This window comes from Buteo buteo, chromosome Z (assembly GCF_964188355.1).
Source record: "Buteo buteo chromosome Z, bButBut1.hap1.1, whole genome shotgun sequence".
NCBI classification, from domain to species: domain Eukaryota; kingdom Metazoa; phylum Chordata; class Aves; order Accipitriformes; family Accipitridae; genus Buteo; species Buteo buteo.
The window spans coordinates 19,199,981-19,224,998 of NC_134204.1; the positions used below are offsets into that span (position 1 = coordinate 19,199,981).

The 25,018-nt window shown below is 37.5% G+C and overlaps 1 protein-coding gene across 1 annotated transcript in view; it reads left to right on the plus strand.

Moving 5' to 3' along the window:
• Positions 1 to 7,310, plus strand: part of NDUFS4 (NADH:ubiquinone oxidoreductase subunit S4) — a 49,581-nt gene extending 42,271 nt beyond the window's left edge. The window contains exons 4-5 of the mRNA XM_075020228.1: positions 2,087 to 2,160; positions 7,102 to 7,310. Of these exons, the coding sequence (XP_074876329.1) occupies positions 2,087 to 2,160; positions 7,102 to 7,205 (178 nt within the window). The 3' untranslated portion in view covers positions 7,206 to 7,310. The remainder of the gene's footprint in view (positions 1 to 2,086; positions 2,161 to 7,101) is intronic.
• Positions 7,311 to 25,018: the final 17,708 nt, after the last annotated feature.

Here is a 25,018-nt window from a genome sequence, read left to right on the forward strand (position 1 = left end):
TAGGGATTAGCGCCCTTTTCCTCTGAACTCAATATACTTATTTACCTGTAGGTCTTTGCTGTATTTCTGTCATTTTATAGTCTTGTTTGCTTTTTTTTGTTGCATTTGTTTTTTCCTTGGTATAGTTTTTTTTCAGTGAAAATTATCCAGTTGTAGATCTAAATAAAATGGACCCATGGCGGTTTTTTTTTTAATTAGGAGTTTTCATTACAGGAATGCCTATGGATAGTTCTTGAGTACATCTTTTAATATACAGTTGTAAACAAAGAAACATGAGAAGTGTGTGGTTTCCATTGTACAAGATCTCAGAAGAGAAGAAAATGTGAAGTCCCAGTTTGTAGTGACTGATAAAACAGTTTAGGCAGGCATAGGAAATCCTGCAGCACTGCTATTGCTGACATTATCCGGACATCATGCTGGCCATCCTGAACTCCAGTTTGCTCACAGATTATCACAAATTTAAACACACGAATAGCTCATTTATGGGAAGAAATAAAAAAACTGTGTTTAGGTTGGATGAAAGATGATCCCACATGAAAACAGAACAAATAATTTCTGCATAATCCTCATTTCCAAACTGCCTCTGTCCTGGAAGGTTTTCACCAAACTTGCTGTACTGAACAGTGTTTCACTGCACTTCAAACTTAAACTTCTTTGTTCCCACTTCGTCATGTTCAGAAGATTCTTCCAACCCCAATAGTGGAAAAGAAGAACCATAAGCAAAAGTTGTCACAATGCTATGATATATTTGGATCACTTGATTCTCCACTGATCACGTCATGGATCAATTCTTAGTTCCTAATTCTCCTTACCACCTTTATAAGAGAAATCTTTAAGTGTCTTTAAGAGGGCCTATCTTAGTGCCTTGTGAAAGTGTAATTTCTGCCTTTATCCTCATCTCTTTTTTTTTTTTTTTTTTTTTTTTATTGGGGAATATATTGGATATATAGTGAACTCCATTTTTCCATGGGTACATCAGATAAAATTACATTGTTGTCTTTGCTGGAAGCTAGATTCCCCCTCTTACCCTCCCCCTATGCCAGTCACAGTCTTTGTCCTTTATTGTAGAGAGTTCAGTGTATCTTTGGTTGCTTTTTCTCTTCATTTACCCTTCTAGCTTCAAAGACAGAACAGTTGAGAGGCAGCTTCTTCAATAGTTCGTTGCAATCTGGTCTTGTCTGCCCAGTTGTCTCCCAGGCTCATGTGCAGTGTTGTCTCAGGGAAGCATTATCTAGTCATTGTGCTGCTACAACCAGTATGTTTATTTCCCTAAAGGTTTTGTAGATTAATTTTTAGAACCCTTTATCCTTTGTCATTGTTCTTAAATTGAGCTTTTATAGCAACAAATAAGGCAGTTTGGTTTTTTAACTGAGATTTTAATTTGTTTCAAAAAGCTTTTTGCTGTTTGATTCCTTTCAGAAATGCAGTTGAGGAATAGCTGATCATCTAAAACTAACCACTGTGTATTTAGTTAGCTAGCAGTTTGTGTTTCTGGGCTTCGTTTTCAGTGGTGGCCTGTGATCTGCTTGCTGTCCTGGAATAATTTGTGGAGGTCATGTGACACCTCAGCCAAAGCTGAACTCTTGAGGTTTTTTATGTACTTTCAGTCTCTGCTTAATTCCTGTTCTGCTCACTTTCATATTCTGCTCTTTTCTGTGTAAGATTATTCTTGCAAAATGCTGCTCTGCAGGCTCCTGGTCTCCTTGAAATGTTCAAAATTACCTTAAGCCTCCTGATCTTCCAAAAAGAGAGAGACTACACAGCTTTAAAATTAAAAAGATTGTTGCAGAGCACTTACTATAACCTCAGGAGGTCATTAGACATGTTTGTCTAATAAAAAACTTAAAACATTAATTTCTGCAAGGAGTTGGGAGGGAATTTTAACAGACTGAAAGAGTAAAACAATACTCTGCAGAAAGTAAGAGTGAATCCTGGAAATAATTCAAGAAAAGGGGACTTTGAATGGCTTGTGAGGTTGTGTATAACAAAAAGTTTCGTAATACAGCATTTGACTAGCTTTTGAGATATGGATATAATTATTTTGTATTTCAGATGTGCTTAAAATTTGTCATCTGATTTCTTACAGAGCTGATCCTTTATCCAACATGGTTCTTACTTTCTCTACTAAAGAAGATGCCATTGCCTTTGCTGAAAAAAATGGTATGTATTATACATACTGGGTATGAGGGATTCAGCTTTCTATAGGCAATCTTGATCTCAAAGTATTAACAACAGAAAAAGTACAGGGTAAAGTATCTTCCGTCTATTCCACAAAATTGGTAGGCATTAGTTCTCTACTTGAGGAGGAAGACGGGGGAATAGTTCTGAGGGTGCTGAGGGCATTGAATCTAGGCCTTCCGCTTTCTGGAAAAATGTCCCAGCCTCTTAGCATTACTATTACAGTGCTTTTGCATGTGTCTGTGTCTTGAATGAGAACTGAGTCTTGCTCAGGTCTTGGAGGAAAATTAATATTCATAGTTTATCTTTAAGAATATCCAAGGCTGCGGGTTCCAGCTACATGGCAGTGGGATTTTTGCCCTGAAGGCTTGATGTGAGCATCTGAATTCTAGTTAAGGAAAGACTGTCAGAACCCTTGTGAATGTTTGATAATCAGAAAAACTAAATTAAGTGACTACCAAGTAAGGATGTTGGACTTCAGTTTTGGCCATGTTGCAGAATGGATTTATTGTAGAATCATAAAACATCTCAAGTTGGAAGGGACCCATAAGGGTCATCAAGTCCAACGCCCTGCTCCTCACAGGACTACCTAAAACTAAACCATATGACTAAGAGTATCATCCAAATGCTCCTTGGACTCTGACAGGCTTGATGCCGTGACCACTTCCCTGGGGATCCTGTTCCAGGGACCAACCACCCTCTTAGTGAAGAACCTTTTCCTAATGCCAAACATGAACTGCCCCTGATGCAGCTTCATTCCATTTCCTGTGTCCTGTTGCTGGTCACCAGAGAGATGATCAGCACCTCCCCCTCCGCTGCCCCCCGTGAGGAAGCTGTAGATTGAGGAAGTTATAGCTAACACTTCCCAAGGACAGTACTAAAGTCTAAACTCTTATACTTGATGATTGTTCCTATTTGAGAAAAAGATAGTAGAAAAAACAGTATCGTTACTTAATATTTTTAATGCTAATGATGTATCAGAAGGACTGTGTCTGTAAACTTACTTGGTTATTTAGGCTTGTATTTTTCTCACAGAATTATGGTACTGCAAGGCGTATCCATAATCTCAGCCTTTTGAATATTCAGCAGTCCTTTTATGTGTTGGTATGAATTTTTTGCTGCCTTTTTTTTAAAAATGAATTTCATTTTCCTTAAAGAGCTAGGCTTAATGCTTAGTGCTCATTGATGTGAGGAAGATTAACTGCACGGAGTTAAAGCCAGGAATAACGCATATGGAGTGTAACCTGCTTCAGAAGTCTTCCCTGTGGTCTATAGCTTTCAACTGTATATAGTCTGGAGTAAACAGATAGTGAAGTTTCTTGGTCAGACCAAATTACACAAAGTTGTTAGATGGCTTATGTTGTACACCCAAAATCCAGGGTAAGTCCATTAACATATACAACTAAGAAGCTAAACCATTTAATGTGCAATTTATTTGAACTTTTTAATGGTAAAGGCTAGTATTTAATTACTCTATTCCTATTTAAATGCATCTTTTTTTTTTAACTTAACAGTCTTAATTTTATTAAAAAATAAATCGTATAGACAAAGAAATTAATAGTGTCATCATATTTGCATTGGATATAGCAATTACTGTACAATTTTAATACTGTTTTGTAATGTTCTGTGAACAAATATGAAATTTGGGAGAATCTGGTGCTGCCTTACGTATGCTTCTGTATTGTTCATGCTCGTTCTATTTCTTGGAAAGTTCAGTCTATATGAGAAAAAAATGAATCCTGGCCTATACATTACTGTTTTAATGAGCTACTTATGTCATCTCTTTGGACTTGTTATATTTTGTCCTTTCAAAATGCAGATTCACGTAAAATACTTGATTGTTCAGTGTAGAAAGTTTACGTCGTCACTGAATTGGTAATGAATCTCCATTATATGAGAAAACTACAAAGACATTCTACCAACTAAACTAAGGCTGTGACTTAGTATTAATATTATTAGTTCAATACTCGCTTGTGTCCTGGTTTCAGCTGGGATAGAGTTAACTGTCTTCCTAGTAGCTGGTGCAGTGCTATGTTTTGAGTTCAGTATGAGAAGAATGTTGATAACACACTGATGTTTTCAGTTGTTGCTCAGTACTGTTTAGACTATAGTCAAGGATTTTTCAGCTTCTCATGCCCAGCCAGGGCACCTGACCCAAACTGGCCAACGGTGTATTCCATACCATGTGACGTCCCATCTAGTTTAGGAACTGGGAAGGGGGGGGCGGGGAATCACCGCTGGGAGGGACTGGCTGGGTGTTGGTCGGCGGGTGGTGAGCAATTGCCCTGCGCATCATTTGTACATTCCAATCCTTTTATTACTACTGTTGTCATTTTACTAGTGTTATCATTATCATTATTAGTTTCTTCTTTTCTGTTCTATTAAACCGTTCTTATCTCAACCCAGGAGTTTTACTTCTTTTCCCGATTTTCTCCCCCATCCCACTGGATGGGGGGGAGTGAGTGAGCGGCTGTGTGGTGCTTAGTTGCTGGCTGGGGTTAAACCACAACACTTGTCTTGCACCCTTAATTTTACCATAATTGAGATGTACCAGACTTTTCTGTGGATACTGGCTTACCTAAATTGTTACTCCATTTTTATTTAAGGTGGCTTAGTTTTATGCATATGATATATGCATAAAATTTTCTGTACTAATAGCTTCAGTATCAGATGTAGCTGGAAATATAAATTTTACAATATTTAGTTTTGCTTTTAGAGAGAAATGAGAAACTTAGGCACACATTTACAATGGAATTTCTAACGTGGGTTGTTACTGAAACATATCTAAGTCTAGGAACACAACTATTTACCTCTTTGTCCTTCCTGTATGAACCACCCAAGTTTTCCATTACAAAATTCCTGAAGAACCTCAAGTTTAATTTCTGCAAATCCTAGATATTGCAGGTGTTTTTATATAATTGGGAAACCTAAGAGTTCTCTCTCACCTAAAAACTTCAGGAACCTTAGGCAAGCTATCTTTCTGCCTGCCCTATCTGATGTGTTTTCTAATGGGAACAACAGCACTGAATACAGTAATGGGAGAAATTTCTGTCCAAAATACAACAGCTGATGATGGTCTAAAGTCAAAGCAAGGAGGAAACACTTGTAACTGGATGAAATTAAAAGTTTAGTCTGTTGACCTAAATTATTTTTTGTCCTGTTGGACATCACTGAGGTAGTTGCTTAAAAACATACAGCTTTAGTAACAAGGATGGAGAGTTTTTCTACTCCCCAATAACCTTTAGTCAGGTGATGAGAGTGTTCTTCCAGAGACGATGAAATCTGCTGTCTATCTGCTTGGCTTGTATGGCAGGGTTCTGGGCAAGATTAACCTCCCTCACCATTGTGGTATTTTTATAAAAGTGGCCTCTGCTCTCTGTCATGAACTGAAGGTGCCTAACTCAAGCAGACTGTTCCAAAATGTGGAGCCTTATCACATATGGTGGCCTCTTGCAATCCAAAGTTAGATATAACTAACTTTGTGGATCTTGGATGGCTATGACAGGTCAAGTCATTGTGCTGGCAGTTGCGAATCTCTTTTGGAGGCTCTCAGCTCCTCTCTGGTTATATAAAGAGATGAAGCAGTAACTTGGGACTGTGGATTCCATTCTAGCAGCCAAGTGCCTCACAGTTAGGTGTTCTAATGCTGAATGGTGCAATACCAAAGTCTGTCTCTGGATCTAGTTCTGGATGTTTAGTCGAGCTTATATTTTTAATCAGAACAGGAGGCAAAAGCTAGTGTTCTCACAGGTGGAAATAATATGTTTTTAAATCCTCTATTCCAGTATTTTTTTTATGGAGAATAGTTAACTTGGAAGTTAACATTGGTTCAGCCTAATAAACACGAGCAAAATGTTTGTGTGACATTTGTGATACACAGAATTGAGGCATAGTGACATGATAACTTGTGTATCTTACGAAATGTGTTTTGCTTTATAGATGTATCTTGAGAGTTTCCTGTGAACACCTTAAATGTAAAAATTCAGATATATGTTAAACATTTCAGGACTTACCAAGTTTTTTGTTTTAAAACTAAGGAAGAAGAGTATCATCTTACTAGTATCAATTAAAACTGCGTACTTAACTACTTCTAGCTTCAACTCAAGTATCTCAACTTTGAGTGAAATGTTGCAGCTAAAGAGACCAAACTTTGGAATACTGAGTGCTGCCCTGGCAACTTTCCAGGCACCTGGAGGCTGCAACCAATTTGCATTTTGATTTACATAAACACTAATGTCTCCACCTCCTCTTTTCTGACATTTTTTTAGCATTTCTCTTGCTTAACTATCACATAATTTACTTGTCTTCTATCACTTCATTCCCTTTTACTCCTAATCTTTTATATTCTTATAAAAATGTTAAGTATTAAACTCCTTTCTAATGCCGAAGTTTTTTCTTTGCTATTCCTTTCTTTGGTGCTCCCACCCTTCTTTTTTCTCTAGCTTTCCAAGGTCTCCATTCTCTCCCAACCTTTGGGTTTGATATTCTGTATGCTTTTTTCAACCATGTTTCCTTATCTGTATTTTCATTTCCCGTCCCAGCATACACAGAGCCTTAGTGCTTCTGTGATGCTATGGAGCTGTGGAGCCATGAACTTGCAGGACAGTCAGTGTTCCCTGTTGAGCTTTTCACTGGTGAATGTCAAGTTTTTTGCAGGAGTAAAGAAAATTCAGGTACATAGTATGATGAAGTCTTACCAACTGAGACAATGGGCATATGTCACATCTATGGCATTTCAGTATTCTCTCCTGCCAACTACAAAGGAATAAACTAGTGGATGCCTACACGGAGAAAAAGATGTTAAAGTTAAAAGGTTTAAGTTGTATTTGCTCTATATTGTATGCTAAGAATATTTAGAATTCTCTTTGTTTCTTCTCTCCGCCCCCCCCCCCCCCCCCCCCCCATCTCCCCTGTAACCTCCAGGCTGGAGCTATGACGTTGAAGAGAAGAAGATTCCAAAACCTAAATCCAAGTCTTATGGTGCAAACTTTTCTTGGAACAAAAGAACAAGGGTGTCTACAAAATAGGTTGGCATTGGCTGTCTGACTGTGAATAAAGTCAGCTGTGCTATATTTATAGTCCATGTATAATACATCTCTTAATCTCCTAATAAATTTGACCTTTAAACTACAGATGCATCGTGTCATGTCTATTTAAAATGTTTTTGATGTCTCCAATTGAACCTGTTACAAACTTGCCTATAAATAGATGAGATTTGGAGTGTTCATACTTCTAAAAAATTGCTGTACTAGGAATCTATCAAAAGGCATGTTTGAAATCAGCTGCAACTTTAAAGATTATGGTTTATCTTTCATGGTAATTTTATATTCACTATCTTGTTCAAACTTATCAGCCTTGCATATACAAATTCTCTCAATAGAAGCTGGGATTTTCTTCTATACAAGAGAATTTTTTCAACTGAAGAGCAAAGTATGATATATAAAACTTAACATTTCAGTATAACTTAGACTATTGTGTATAAGTGTATATTATATAACCTCCTTTCTGCCCAAATTAATGTTGTCATTATTCCAGAAGCATTCATGACTGGAATAGAAAGCACTGGTTTTTGTATTGGATATGGGGGAGGTTTAGTCCAAAAAGATTGAGATTGCAATTGTTTCTCTGTGATGTTCTTCAACAGTGAAACTAAGCCAGTTATATATTCACAAATTAAGTCAGAAGAGTGTCGGGTGCCTCACACAGCATTAGCATATACTAATTATATAATTATAGTTCTATTTTTTTATTGCTAGTTACATGTTTATCTGCACTGAGGTTTCCTGTTGCCGAACAAGAGATGTGGTGATAGCATCTCAGCCTTAACGTTGAATATATAGCCTAAACTCAGTTTGTCTTACATGACATGAAATCATTAATTTTAATAACGCACAATATTATGTTTGGAATCCTTGGTTACATGTCTGTGGTTTTTGATTTATTCACTTTAACTTTTACTTAACAAATTGAGATATCGACATGTGATCAGTGAAATCTCTTACAAATTGGGAAAAGCTGTACCTTTTTCACATGCATCTGAGAGTTTTATCCCAACTGTCAGAGAAGAACAGTTGAGACAGCTCTGTCCACATAGATCTAAAGCATGGTATAAGTGCTATGCACTGAATTCTAGCTAAAAGAAGGCATAAAACTAGCTTGTGTTGTCCACATTTGATTATATTCATGTTTCAGCTTTAACCAGCTGCCCTATATGCTGGCTAACATTTGTTTAAAGCATTGTTTTTGACCCAGTTTCAGTGTAATCAACCAGTTGGCTGATATCGCTATTTTCCTATCACAGACAAGAACTGTAACTCCAGTTCATTTTCCTATTGAATTTTGAATGCTGCATTGTGCAGTGAAGCCTAAAGTCCTCCAGGAACACCAAAGTGTACCAAACTGGAATCTTAACAGTCCAGAATCTGCTGCATCTCTTTGTTTCTGGCAAAGCTTAATATGCTGATCTTACTAAGGAGACAGTAATAAGAAAAGCCATTCATTGTTTTTTTCCTGTCTTTTACAAGTGAAGAGCAGCAAGATCTTAATTTAATAGTCTTCAAGCTTTATAAGATTGTCAACATTAAAATGGAAAAGTGCCTACATACCATATCATAGTAGATGCACACCTTGGTTTTTGAAATTATGTAGTCCAGGGAAATGACTGATAAATGTTAGATACCTAACATTATCTTTGGACATCTCATACATGAAATTGCCGTATGTTAATCTATATTTCTTGTAACTACAATCAGTATAACATAGGGCACAGAATTTTTTTTTTTGTTTCTCCTGCTAAGAGAATGGAAATATTCAAAGGAGAATTCATTAAGTCCCCTTCCCTTCCAGAGAAAGAAAGCTTTTTCTTTTTTTTTTTTTTAATTGCATATGTTCATTATGATTCTATACTGTGCACCCCATCTTGAAGTCTTTAAGTTGTGTTTGAGGCCAGACCTTCTTTTCATCTGATCACTTTCCTAGGACTTGGATTTTTTTTTTCTTGTTGGATGGCTTTTAAGAATGACCATGCTGACAATGGAAGAGAGCTGATAATCATTGCTGAAGTCTTCAAACACTAGAAGTTAAATTGACTACAAAAGCTTGCAGAGGACCAGTGCCAACAGGAATATATTTTAGAGATCCAAAAATCTACTAGTATCCTCAACCATTGATCTGAAAATGGAAATCTGAAGAGATTTTGAGGACTCAAAGCTGATACAAATGCAGAATGAGATGAGAGATTCATCTTGGTGGTAGGTGTAGCTGTGCTGCATCCAACTAATCAAAGCTTTTCATGGCAGTATATTTCAAACCTCTGCAAGTATCAAAATCATTAATGGGGAAGGAAGAAGTTTAAAGCTCCCAAACAAATAGAACATGTTCTTTACCCAGTGGGATTTGCATGCATCTGAGGTATTGTACCACCTTACATGGCAATAACAATCAAAAGTATTAAAAAATTATAAGACAATTGCATGTCAGCATTGCAGAGGAGCCTTATGTAGGTTATGTTTACATTCTTTTATTGAGCTGTGTAGATATGAGAGGTTTTCTTTACAGTTTTGTAGCTTCCAATATTGTGGAAAGTCACGCAAAAAATTAACAGGCTGGTCTGAAGTAGTTTACATTTGGACTTGTGTAGATATATTATTGTGTGAAGTTCTGGAGGCAGAACTCTGCTACTGGATGAAGTCCTTTCCTAGTTCCAGCAGATTGGTCCATATTATCACCAGTTTTTTGTAGAAGACTTACTATTTGTCAGCCAGCTAAATGTCACAACTAGATTTGGATTATGCCTGTCAAGTCTGGGTGAAAGTTCCTTCTTTTAAGAAGCAAGCAATATAATAATCTTTTTCCTCCCATATGCTACTACTTTTACTCCCATCAGCTCTATGAGGTATGTGGCACTTTTTTTTTTTTTTTTAATATCTCTTGACCACATGAAAATTTTCATATGTGAGTTGTGAAAGGTTGGTCACTTCAGTACTATAATTTCTGTTTAAAACCAGGAATGTTTTGGTGAAATCTTACCTTTACTAGTAACCCCCCTTTTTTTTATTTTACCCCAAACTGGCATTTCCCCCTTCCTGCCACTTTCTCCAAGTTCTTTGCAATGAATTCCATGCTGTTAAATTTATGTCTGTTTACATCAATTCAGTGATGAGCCACAGAAGAAACAAAACCCAAACCAACCCTGTTTAGCTGTCTTCTGAATGCTCAGAATGGTCCTAATCTTTACATTTTATGGCATTTCTTTTACCTAAGCCAAATTGAAATGCTGGAAGTAAATGCTCCCCGTTCTATTGCTGACTACAGATAACAATATCTACTTTGCAGTATAGTACTCCCTACAAAATGTGGGTGGCATACCTGCAAATACTTTGATATTTTGCATAGTTCTGTTGTGATAAAATGACATTTTTAAGATACTAAGTTATTTTGAAGAATGGCAGCATTCATAATTCCAACGGACAATTTTTTTATTGTAAGAAATGCCCTACAACTCTAAATCATGGAGTTGTAATGGAACCTAGAGACTGTCAGGAAACTAAAAGCACAGCTTCAGATTTCTAGAAGTGTATTCCTTAACTGTGCAGTTTGATGGATAATTTAAAACAAATCAGACTATTAAGTGATACTATGAAATGGAAAATTTAATTACCCTTATCTGCAAAGTTTTGTCATGTGGTAGAAAAGGAGAAGCTCATTTGGACTAATCTTAGCTTTTGCCTGTAATTTCACACCAGGAACTTGGGTAGTTTGGTTTTGCCAGTGATACAGTTATCTGACCTTAAGTTTGGTTACTGGGCATGCCAACATAATTTTGTTATTCCAAAAAGAAGAAAAATGCAAATAAACCTGAAATAACTTTAAAAAAATATATTTTTAGGCAGTTGTGTAGTAAGTTATGGTATGTCTGGTAAGGCAGCTTGCTTTGATAAGTCCTTGTTCTTCTTCCTACATCCTGAGGGTTTTGTTTTTAATAGGTACTTGATTAATGCTGGAGTATACCACAAACATCACAAGACTGCTGAAATAAATGTGCCTAAAGCAACCTGAATAGAACAAAAAAAGGCAAGTTATTTTGAAATGGTGTTAAAATGTGGATTTCAATTGGATCTAAAATACTGGTTTTTCACATCCACATTTATCATGTGGGAAGGTAGAAAAGTCCCTGTCTTGAACCCTTTCTGCACAGAAGATGTGAATGAAAACCTTTTTGGACAAGTTGATTAGAATAAATACAAAGGTTGGACAGTAATCTCGTGAGAGTCCTGAAGGAATTCAAATTTGAAACTGTAACTGTTAGCTGTGGCTTAAATATTTTGCTTAAAACTCCCTCTGAATAACAGCTGACAGGTTTGGGTTTGGGCTTATTGGGTTTGTTAGTTTTTTTTCTCCCCCCCCAAAAAAAGTCCCTATAAATAGTGCTGTAAACAGATATGATATAAAAATGATGCATCAATTTGGCAGTTTTAGTTGTAATTCACTTTTGTGTTCTTCAAAGGATTTGGTGAGTATGGGGACAAGGTGATTCAAGTAGTCCATTTGGATTTACAGGGGCCTTTCAGAAAGGTCCCTTATCAAGTTAGAGAGAGAGGCAACAGCATACTTAAGTATCTTCTGTTTGAGGAGCAAATCTGTAGGGTGGAATTAGCTCTTCAGTCTACAGGAGAGAGAACTGATGATAAGTGTGGTAGTGGCCTCTAAATTCACAAGTGGTACAGAGGATAGTGTATAATTATTCGCTGTTTTTCATACAGAGGCAGATCAACAAATTCATGAGGATGCAGCTTAAAAATAAATAAGTGCATTTTCAACATAGCAGGTTTTGAAATCCATTGGCAGCTTTTTGACTACCAAAACTATATGCTAGCTCAATTCAACACAAGAAATGCATACAGTAAAAGTTTGCATTAAACATAAAATACAATCCTGTTCAGAAAAATCCCTGAGCTAAAGGCTGCTGACAGCTGGGGAAGAGTATCCTTGGAGTAGCCCTGTTTTTATGTTCTTTCTTTGGCAGTCAGTATTAGCCACTGCCAAAGCTCAGTTTGTTCAGGTGGGTACCCTGACCTGGCACAGAATGGCTATTCTTAGTACTATTTGCCAGTATGGCATTCAAACATTTAATGCTATTGTGTTTGTCAATGTTTTGTGATTAATTAAAGACCACCTTTTGAGTGAAGAAATTACCGCAAACAATTTCCACTTCGAAGCCTATGGAGATACACTGCTGACCATTGTGATCTTCAGTGATCATCAGATTTTTTTAAAACAGGTTATCATACTCAGACACCTATGTGTGGCTAAATTCCACACATTCAAAATTATTACCTAAGACTGCAGAAATATTTTAAGTGAAGATTAAGTATTTTTGTATTATATGTACAGTTCATCCTCCTAAAACATCCCGGTAAAACAACGGCTTGACTTGATAAGTACAGTTATTCTTAAAAACATATCTCTCAGAAGCAGTGAAGAAAACTGTTTATTCTGGTATTGTGCCTATAAATACTGAAAGATATTTTAATTTCTCTCTATTAGGTAGAGAAGATGAGAAAATTCTTAGCATGTCTATCAAGTAAAGCAGTTGTCTTTTAGCATGCCTTGGTTGTCTGTTAGAGGAATATGTATGCAAAGTTGTAGTCAGTCTACTGAGATGATTTTTATAATCGAATGCAAGCTTGTCATTGCTGTCTTCTGCCTTAACCAGCTAAGGAAAGTAAAACATCAAACTGAGAAATACTGTAGATTTAAGACCAGAACATACTGCTTATTACAAGCAGTGCCTAATAAATTCTCTGCTTATTACAGCACCTTTTCTGATCAGTACTTGGATTTTGGTTTACATATGATCTGGTAGTGTTGCCAAATGGGTGTTTTGTCAAAATTACAAAGCTGCTCAGAAATGAAATCTGTTTTTGCTTTCTTCCCCTTTCCTGCACCTGACCACTTTTATTGCTTCACTTGGGATGTCTGCACAGTGCTTGAGAAAATATTTTTGAGTGATGTGTGTGGCTGTGGAGATGCTACAGTTACAGTGCCCTTCACATTGCACGCTTGTCTTATTCATTAATCTATTGCATGGGTCATTCAAGTTTTAGCTTTCTGATGGTGCTTTTTTAATCTCTCTCTAGGAAGAGAGATTTCCAGTTCATTATTGAGGTACTGCTAGCAATGTTCCTGTACCAGTCGACATCCTAAAGTGCAGCCTTCAAACATATAAAGTACCCAATAACTATAACAGACATAAAATGTAATTTATAACAAACAAAGAAGCCTCACTGAGACACTGTAAAAGAAACTACTAAATGTTTTACCACTTCAACTAAATAAGTTTTCTTTAATTTTCACTTTCACAATCCTTAGTTTGCAACTGCTCTTTGCAGCTATACATAAAAGAGAACCTGGGAGCAAAAGGTCCATTTGCCTTAACAGGGACTACTGAACCACAGCACCGAGAATGTGCAGTAGCTAGATTCCATGAGCTGCGCTTGCACAGGTGTAATAACTATGTAGGTAAAATGATTTAAACAAGATTACTTTAAATAGGCTATAAAAAAGAAAAAATGCCACTGTGAATGTAATCCAAATTTTAAAAATAACAAAATTGGAAACAACTTTGCTGCAGCAAATCACTGTAACTTGGTATAAAACTGCAAATGCCAGCTTCTTACAATACCTGCTTTAAAGTGAGGTGATGTGAGAACTACCCATGTGTCCACAATGTGGATATCCACACTTAAACTAGATTCCTTTAATAGCTGGTGGATTTTGATTCATTTAGCTACTGTAGAAACCTGAAGACGTGAGATGCACTGAGCTTTAGAAGTACCTTTTTGTCTCTTGCCATGGGTGTGATGTGAATGCTAAATGTTCATGTCTCAAAAGAGAGACTAAACAAGTTATTGGGGAAAAAAAATATCAGTAAGGGTTATTAAAGACACAGAAGCCACCTCCAGCATAGAAGTTCCTAAAGCACAAATGGCTGGAGGCTGTGAGAATAGTCAAAGCTATGCAACTCGGCAGGCATCCCTGCAGAGTTAGATGGCTGTCTACATTCTCCCCTTATCAGAAATAGGACCTGGGCTACATGAAGCCACCGTAACCACCTTCATGTTCTTAGAACCACTTATATGACTGTAAACAGAGACTAATTAAGCCTCTGCCATCTCCACTGTAAACACATCAAGTTCAATCATCAACACCACTCCATGTCTGAGAGGGAATTAATTTCTGATCAGTAAAGTATCATCTAACTGAGGGATGTTGAAACTGTTTAATTTATATCTCTATACCTGAATGTTGTTGCTTTGCACAGCTTAAGCTTGAATTACATGTTTTTATTTTGTCGTATTATCTCAAGTTCCTTCAGGTTTGGGGGTTTTTTGCCTCCTTTAAAAATGATGGCTGAAGCACCCACCTCTGCTACAAAAGATGGCTAAGAAATGCGTTTTTAACTTTTTTGCCTCCAGACTAGCAGTTTTGGTTCAATATCGAAGTCCTGCCTGTGTCTTAAGATTCCATTTGCTTTCTGAAGGATGCATAGATGCTACCAGTAAGTGCAGTAGAGGAGTGGAGAGAGTTAGGTATACTCACTTCTTTTGATGTGACCTCAAAAATAGCATCCTCACTTCCCATCAGTGCCTACCTTCGGATTTCAGACTGATTAAGAAGCACAGGAGAGACAAATTGCAGAGCCCGTGTTTGAACTTAAACCTTTCTCTTCCTGAAGAGAGCCAGGAGAAGACTATGGAAGACAATAGAGGAATCCCATTTCAGGAAGGGCAGATGACTTACTACCTGAAATATTTTGAAAGAAAGAGCTGAGATCATTTTCAGTTCCTCCCCTGCCTCCTTTCTATCCACTGGAAGGCAGGGTATGAGGAAAAGCAGGTAACAAATACAATTAGCACTTCTGCTGATTTTTACATGTTAGAACAGGGTAGAAAATAATCAGCACCTGGCTCCCCCACCCACCAATCACAGAGTACACCTTAGGAAATTGTCTCAATACCAGGTTTCGCTTCTTGCCTCCTTTTCCCACACTACATGATGGCTTATCTTCAAAGCATTCCCATTTCACTATCTTCAGACAATTCTGTTTTGCAGGTGGAAGGCAGCTTTTTGTTTTTCCTCAACTTTGATCATTACCATATGCTCTTTCATACGTGCTTAGGGTCTCTTTCCAGGATCACGATTCATTTTTCTTTTCCCAGACAAATTTTTCTGACCAGGTCTCTATACAAAAAACCAACTTAAACACAAAGTGATGTGGTTCTTGGGAGTATTTTGGATTCCAGACAGAAATAGTTATATAGTGCCAGGGACATAGATCTGTGGTCTGGCCTGGGGATGAATGTTACCAGGTACGAGGTCTTATCTCAGAGGAATGTTAACCTAAGATGCAAGTATCCATAACAGAAAACAAATGGTGTCACAGAAACAAAAATCCAGTTCTTACTGGTGCCTGTTGGGCTTTTTATTCTTTTCCATAGGCATTGCCTTAAAGATTCACAATCAGTCTTTGAGTGATGTGGTTATGTGTTCTCCATGCTGGTGCTACATTTTCTGGAGTTTGGAATTTCTTTTTGGGCCAGTAGGCTCAGCATCCCACATCTGTGCACTTAAATGACCTTCATCATTTCCTGAGGGCATAAAATGGCAGAGTGTAGCCAGCTGTGTCATCTGTGATTAGAATTGCTAGTTATGTCTAGGTGCTTAAATCTTTTTGTTTGTGGCATATAATTAATCTAATACTAGGCTAGATCAAAAATGTTTTATTTTTAGGCTTCATTTTGAATTTTTTTAACCTATTAGAGTTCTGCTGTTTGAATTGTCAGCAACATAAAAAGTTTTCTGAATCTTGGCAGCTTGGAAATATTCTGTAAAAAATAAAGTAATATTGAGAAATGTTGAGTTGTTGAAATCATTGTGATTTGTGGGAAAATTCTGTCTTAAGTAAACATTAGTTTTGAAATATTTTGCAGCCAGGCATAACTTCAGATCAAAACCACTGAACTTTCATGAGAGTAGCCAATAGCAGGAAAGTACAATGTCTGGGAAGGCGCAGTTTGAGGGACTGGCACCTGCTGCTGCTACATCCCAGGTGAATTCCCTAACTGTTGGGCTAAGGAGTTCCTCTCCTTTTTGCTGACCCAACTAATACCGAGTTATATGCACAAAATAGGATTGCTCCAAAGAAGTGACTGAAGGAAGGACTCTAGGTACTGTTAGGGTATTCGTCTTGTATGCGAATGACCCAGGCCCTAACGTCTGACTGATTTGGAGCCAGAACTTCAGTCAGGATCTTGTGTCTCCTAGGTAGCTGCTGTGACTTTTACTTGCTCTGGATTATTTCTCTGTTGCTCTTTTCTGCTGTTTTTTTTGTTGTTGTTGGTTTGGTTTGGTTTGGTTTTTTGCAAGGAACTTCAAAAGCTCCAGGTCTTATTTCCAGGCAAGGTCCTCAGGGATAATATTTCCCCGCCCACTTCTAGTTAATTTAGAGTATCATCTTTGCCAGATCACAGACAAATATGCTGCCTCTCAAATCTCTGCTGAATTTTGGCTTAGAATGAAAAAGAAATAAAATTTCTAATGCCATCTTGCAGAATAGAATTTGCAGACTTTGGATTTCAGAGCATCAACAGGAATCGGTAAAGCTCGTTTCAATTTTAGAGAAATCCCTGGGCAGTAATAAGCCTGAATCTGGGAATACTTAGTCATGTGCCATTGGGCGCATCCATTTCTCTTGAAGCTGGATCTTGACACTGTTATATGCAAGAATTGCTGGCCTGTCACCCTGGTTCAGAGACTAAAACATTCTAGCATGTCTGGTGGAAGGATCCTGTTACAGTATATATAAGGCTGTTCTCACAACCTTCACCTGCAGTGACACTGATAAAAAAAAATTGTGATCTTATGTTCATCCAAATAAGCTCTCCTTCTGTTTCCCTGAGACCTGGGGAGTCTGATCAAGTATCAAGCTTTCTTTGTACTTAACTTAGCAGCAATCCATCCACCTTGTTAATCTCAAAAAAAATTGTTGTGCGTGCACTCTGCAGTTATTGAGCCCTTCCTTTCTAGCATCATAGGTGAAATGAACGGGGACTGGTTTTTGACTCATTAACTTTGTTTCTTAAATTATCTTTGTGTGAATATGGGACCTTTGATGAGCATTTTAATTCTGCTTCTTGAGAACCAATAGAACTCCACCTTACCTTAATCCCCAAGCAAAATATCTCCCTAAAATTGTTATAGTTTTCCATGTCAGTCACTTAATTACTAGAAAAAAAGTCTTCATATACTGTGTATGTTAGAACACTTTTTGATGACTTGCGTCTTACCAACACATTCACAACCTGACCGAGGTGACTGGCTTTTTTGAAAGAGTAAAAAGAACAAACCATTTTGCAAGCAGTGCTGCAGATTTTATCCCAAAATGAATCCATATGGATTGCTCACTCAAATACTCTACATTAACAGATAGCTAAATGAGAGCCTTCTCCCAAATCAGATAAAGATTTACCCCATAAAGGCTTCTGCAACTTCTTTTGGAAATATTCCCATCTTTGGAGTATGCACTCTGACACCTGTTTATGCATTTATGAAACACTGCTCCCTGTGGGACAAGTCTGGGTTGTAGGCTTATTTTGATAAAGTGGTACTTTAATCTTCAGACACTAAGCAATTACCTCCTGCCACTGAAGTCACATCCAAGAGTAAAATACGTGATACCTTTTCTGTCTCCTTTGAATTATTTCCACAAATTAACTGTTCATTGTAGTGTATACATGTATTCAGTACTCTGCTACTATAAAGCTTTTAACAGATTTATAAGTCAAGGGAGTATCTGGGACTCCACTGAAGACTATCTAACGGCTCAGAATTAAGTATTCTGATTGTGCATGTATAGTATATGTACAACAGGTGAAGATTTATTGCACAAATAGATTTTATAAAACAGCAACCATAGGAGAAGCAACAGTTTGATCTCCTTTGACTAAGTGTTTATGTATTTCTCTGTTGGTACCTCGCAAATGCTAATCCAGTGATAGGAAGAGATGCTTACCATCCAGCTAAAAAAAAAGATTGAGATGCTGCCTAACCAAATAAGCTTATGTTCAAATGTTTCCCTGAGGGCATCCAACTGGTTTGATGTCTGCATACTGTTAACAAGCATTGGGTATTCTCTCCACATCCCGTCCCATTTTATCCACAGCTGAGTTGTGATTCCAAATAGATGCTACTTGCTCAATAACAAATAAGGATACATAGATGCTTTTTCTCTAAGGGTTCTTCACAGTTCTGCTCAGTGAATGGATATCATATTAGCTCCAGTAGGGTGGTTCATGGTGATTTTCAAAGACTGATCCGTTCTTGAATAACAGGTCTGTTCTGGTCAGTCATTATGTTTAACAGAATTCATAATACATTGGAAAAGCCCTCTTAGCCCTATCCGGAATTTCTTATGTTCTAGGAAGAACAGGATTTCTTGTTGCCATGTGCATGGCAGCACCATCAAGGTGCAGATGAACACATAGAATGAGCTGGGTTAGTAGAAGTTACTGTTCTTCCTCCAAAAGATAGCTTACTCATCATAAATCTACTTACAGAACTGGAGTTTGATTTTTTACACCTGTAAGCAATAAACGAAGTGGCCTATAGTCTTCAAGTGTCAAGACTGAGGATAGGAGGTGGCAAATGACATCTTACAAAGCTGAGCAAGGTCCCTACTGTAGGTTGTCCAATCTTTTACACTGCTTTGGGAATGGTACCAAATGGCATAGAAGGCTATGACTCTAACATCATATCTTCAGCATCACTATCCAAAGACCAAATCCTGCTATGTTGCTAGCCTGTCTACATGAGGGAGTTAGAATGGAAACCTAGATGAAGTGACTGTTATATTCCTGCATCCCCAGAAGCTAGAACTTACTCTTTTAGGTGATGACCCGGTGAAACAGAGCCTAGGAGATTTTACTAAAAGACCATAGTAGTACCTACATTAATAAATAAATAAATAAAATTATGTCTCCACTGCAAACTGCATATTCTCAGTATGTTCAGATAAAGGACATATGGAGAAGTTCCCTATGATTAATATTCTTCAGGGCATCAAACATACTCCGACTAGTCACAGTCACAGAGAGTCAAAAACTGTTTGGTGAACTTAAATACTAAGAAACAGGTCTTTGGAGGGATCACAGCCAACCATGAAAAGATATTCCACAGCTGTCTACAAAAATATCTACTCTGACTGCCCTAAGTATGAAACCATGAAACCTCAAAACCTTGTATAAAAGTTTCTGTCAGTCTATAACTAGCCCAAAACATTCAGTATAAAGACAGAAATCATCATGGAAGATAATACGCAAGAATAAAATAGGAAAAATTAAACATTTCACCTATGTCCCAACTGTGGCCTTAGCAATAGCAGGGCATTTGTGAAGAGAAAATGCCTAGGGGATCCCAGAAAGTAAGCACTGCCTAACACCACACAGAAAGGCAGAAAACAGAAAAGACGGTTAACAGACTCTGTCAACACACTGAATTTTGGGGAGAGGAATCCACGTGACTCCAGCCTGACAATCAGGGTCTTCCTAAACAACTAAGTAGAGGCAGGAGAGATTTTAAGTATCAAGAAAATACCAGTAAATTCTGCCCCGGTATCCCATCACTTTTTGTGGCCATTGTCTGATGCTTCAAAAGAAAGTAACCCTGCCTACCTTCATTCCCCAAAAGCCGAATTATGCACTGAGGGCAAATGTAAATCTCTCTGGCCCCTGCAGGTAAACAGCTGGCAGGATTAAAGTATTTAAAATATGGTGCAAAAAAGATATACGGAAATGCAGTCTCCTTTCAAGCCTCTGTTACAGATACAAGAAGTTAACCACCCAAAGATACAAATCACAAGTTTTAAGTTTCAGCAGCAGGATCACTTCTATCCTGTCATCAAATCCTGCTTACTCAGTTGTGAGTTGCTAGCATGAAACATTGTATTCCTTGTGGTCCTTCCTGCATTTCAGAGACCAGTCCAGAACGGCTCATCTCTGAAATACTGTCTTTTTCTAATTTCCAGATTACTTTTATTTATAACCAGTTCATACACCTTTCCACTTATTTAACCAATATTCCCTCTCTGGTAAGTGCTTTCTGAATTAAAATACCTAATCAAATTCCTTTTTAGCCTTTGATTACTAAACTAAACACATCAAACTCTTTCTTTTATGTCTTCTCATACCAATGGCTTTCCATTTCCCAAATCACTTTAGCAACCATTGCTGTGTTAAATTATTCTTTTTGTAAAATAAGTGGTTAGAGCTTTGGATGCCGTTCACTTTCAGAACACTAATAATCTCATAGCAGAGGATAGTTTTCTTCAATATTATTAAGACCAGCTAGTCTACTAGACAGCAAGACAAGCACCGCCAAGTTGAGCATACACAATTTTAGCTACCGGCACTTTTTTCTTTTCATGAGAGTTTTCTCTATAGCTTTATCTCCAGGCAATGTTAGAAGATAAATGTATCTATAAAACACTTTTTTGTTTTGCAGGGCCATACATAAAGAATGAGCCTCTTCCTATACTCAAAGTACGCTTCAGCATGAAGACAAAAGGGAAGGCTTACCTGAAGGTTTCTGTTCAGCCAGTTTCCTTTCATCCGTAAATCATGCCCAATGCAAAGCCAAAACATTCTGAAGGGGAATAGAAGTTGGCTTGTTGTCATTAGAGCTGATGATGCTCTGGAAAAGGAAGAAATGTGTTTCTGCCACAAAGTGCAGTTAACCCAAACCAGCATTTGATAATTTATGAAACGTCACAGCCTAAGAATTTTCTCAGAAGTAAAAATGTCTGAAAGTTGGCAATGACTTACAAATCAGATTCTGAACGTGGGTTGTAAGGAGTCTGGAATACCAGTCTAGTCAATCTATTGAATGGAGACACTGAAAATTTTCAGGCAAGCACTGGGAAAAAGAAATTACTGTTCTGATTTGTGTTGTTGTTTTCAAGGATATAACTTGTAACTCATTAACAAGTTGCAATCAAACATGGAATTGATTAAGCCAGTAGTTTTCAACTGCCTTCTGATGGCACTGAAATACTTTGGTTTCAGGAATTTTATTTCAATATGGAGACATTTCCATAGACCTAGATTAGACTAAATACGAAAATAAGATATTTATCTTAAAACAGAGAGATATTTAGAGCATTAAATGTACTGAGGATAGATCTCCATTTTCACTTTCTTTGCTGATTTGGGAGGGTTTTTTGAGAAAATTATGTCATCAGTTGTCCTAAAAATGTTATCACCTCTCTCTGCAAACTTTGTCTTATAAACTTTAAAACAACAAGATAAAAGTCAGCCGAATATAGTCAACAAATAACAAATGGGAGATGTTTTCTTACTAGAATGACAATGCCCATGGTGGTGATTGCACTACTAGTATTTACTTTCCATTTGCAACACAGCTTGCTAACCTGGTGATTATTTGTGTGCAGTCACAAATAAGATAGATGAAGGAGAAAGGGAAGTTATTCATCAAGATTGTGAACTGCAATGTGACAGTGGTCAATGTATATCAGGATTGCAACTGTTGAAACAAATGCTGATTTGCTAAACCCAAATTGTTTAGGAAAGGCAATGTGTTAAGATATTCCTTTGATAGCTTAACTATTCTGTTCCTTATTTAAAGACTGAAGAAAGAAGTGTTTATTATAAAAAGTGCAAACTTTCATTGAAAGCATATTCCCTTAATCATGCAGCTAAACATACTATGACTTACCTTAGTGTAAGAAGAACACAACTAATTTTGTGGGTTTGGATGAAATTAATATTAACAACTCAGTTACATCTTCAAACTCCCTGTTGCCAGTGGATTAAGACTTTAGCTTCCTCCACAACAGTAACAAAACCAGTTTCCTCTGAAAGAAGCAAAGAACGTAAGCAAAGTCAGTTTTCATCCGAATCCAAGTAAAGTTCACTTTTGTCAAGCTGCCAAACAGAATATGAACTTTCACTTGAAATTCCAAGGTTCTGTGGCAAAATTTGTAGTTTCAACTTGCTGGTTCTCAAAAACTGACAGTAGTGATATATTGAATAGGTTACTATGTAGCACATAGCTATTTTAATTAGACAGTTGCTTTACTAAAACAGCTTTTGGGAACAAGGCCTTTAAATACATTGCGGTGTAATGACTGGAGGTAGATTTTTACAGAGGGAGATGCCAGATGAGATATACATATATATTCTAGTTTGGGTAAGGGAAGGGGAGAGGGAGGTGTCTGAAGAGCTGAAACTTGGCTATGGTCACAAGAAGTTCCATTCTATTCTGGCATTAAAGTAGGTTTGGAAACTATTGATCAATCAGATGGTATTAGCAACACCTTTGTTTTGTGTGTCCATGTTTTCAAAAAATTGTGTCAAGAAATTAAGTGGTTGCTTATCATAGATGTAAGGTAGTAAACTTTGTTTCATGATGCTGAGACTGAACACTTTGAAAAACAATGAAAAATAAATGTATCATGAGGTATATAGGCACACAAATCTGATATGTTTTTTAAAAAACTGAAATGCGGTGGCTAATTTTTGCCACAATATGCTGTTTCTTAGGGTGTTCCAGTGAAGAGGAAACAACTGGTCCTTGTACAGGAAGAGCTGTTGGAGGGAGATTAATATTCTGAATTGTCAGAAGTAACAACCCTAGACTGTCATATAAAATAGTAGCATGCAAACAATGGAAATATAAAGATAAGAGTAGAGTGTACTGTCTAAGCTAAATAATCCTCAAGGCTCTCTCAAAGTCACTATTGTCACTAAGAGCAATCTGAAGGATTCCAGAAGTGAGACAAAGTTTGTACAGATGAAATCACCAAAACAGGCTGTAACTGGCTGGTCATTGTTGAATGATGGAGTTGCTGCTGTGTTTTTGAACATGGTATCTTACGAGCATCCAGAACTGGTGGACTAGAAGGAGCAAGTGTATGCATCACAGTGTATCCTGTTGCTCTTACATCACCTGCCCAGAAAGCATCTGGCCTAAGCTGCTAAGACAGCATTGCCTTTCAAAGGAGTGCACCAGCAAGCATTTCTTCTCTTTATGCATTTCATATGTGGTTATAAATGTAGTTGTTCATACTGTGAGCCATGCTAACTTCTCAGGAAGCCCCAGACCAGAAAAAATAGAACAATGCTGTAAGAAGAAACACTCCCTGTGAGTGCCTTCTCTGCGGCAGGGAACAAGGCATGTACTTCCAATCCAGCGTGGTAAGCCAGTAAGGATGTCACTCCATTTCACTGCCTGAATTCTTACCACAGTGAATGTTGTGTTTCAAACAAGAGGTAGAATTAAAAGCTTTAAGGCTAATTTAGAAAACTAAACCAAACCTGAAATAACACCTTTTAATAAAAAAAAGGGATGTTAACTCAGCTGCGCACTGCCTGTCCCTTGTGTTCTTTTCCACTTGGTGTCTTTTATTGCTAGGTGTATCTGATGCCTTTCTGCCGAGGTGTGGCAGAAGCTCATGATGGATGGAGTGATCTTAAACTAACCAGGCAAGGATTAATCTGAGTGTGTTTAGTTCTTAATGTGAAAGAATCTACATGCCAGTCAGCATTATTGTTGTAAAGTACCTGACCAGTGCAGGAGATCAAAAAAAGCTCCGTGCCAAAGATAATTCCTACCAAGAGGAAGAATTCATCAATGGCTCTGGACTCAGCAAACTGTCTGTCGTAACACAGAACCAAGGGTGCCTTTTACCTGGTGGCCCGGAGGGCAGTGAGGTCCGTTCCCACCAGAGCTTTATAAACCTTGCTAAATCTTTGTTGCTGTGTCTTAATAGGGAGGGTGTAACATGATGGAGGTCTGCAAGAACTGAGGCAACATGTAACACGTTTCCATAGGCATGGTTTTTTAAGGTGTAAATGTTTAACCAATTGTGGTGCATTGGTGTACCTGTGCAATAGCCCTCTGCAGGGATTTCAGTGGCTGCCCCAGAGCCTACAGAGGAGCATGCAGCAACGTGCATTTCACGTAAGAAAGAGTTACAATGTAATGGACATTTTTCCTAGATTCCGATGTATAACAAAAAAAAATTTTCTCCTGATAATATTATATGTGTAATGAATAATCTATACTATTCTCGTTTTGTACAATATTGTTCTTTAAAACCTCCATTGCCACGCAAACATGCACACACGCTCTCTTTCTCTCTCTCACAGGTCTACTACAGAATTTTCTGTTGAATGCTCTGCCACTGCACAACACCACTATAAGGAAGATCTTGTCACAGTTTCTGGTATTAGCATCCACTTTCTCAGAAATTAATCAACCTGCTGCTAAAAAATTCTGCACAAATGCTCTTATTATTACTACATGTGAGCAACAATTAAAGCAGGCATGTGTTCTGATGAGGAAGAAGGACAATGTCCAGGACACAAAATACTTTTGGGAGGGGAGAGGCGCATTTCTTTGTCATGCTTTAAAAAAAAAAAAGACATGTAATTCAGGTTTATCCCTTCAGCTACTATACTACTGTGTTACTGCTGTACTGTAGGTAAGTTATGATTTCTAAGTAAGTCACTGATTGAAACTTTTGGTATGTTTGTAGGATATGAATCCTGTGTGGATTCTTGAACACATGACATGTCCCCAGTACAGAGTGACATGGAGAATTCCACTTTACTGAGAGAGTAATGTCAATATACTCTTCTATTAGAAAATACGTCCAACATGAAAATTGAGGTTTTGTCATAGCTCCTGGCTCCTGTAGTGCAATATATAGCAGTTGCTCTGAAAGCCCAGAGGCTGTAGCTTTGAGTTGTTTGTCTTTTATTAC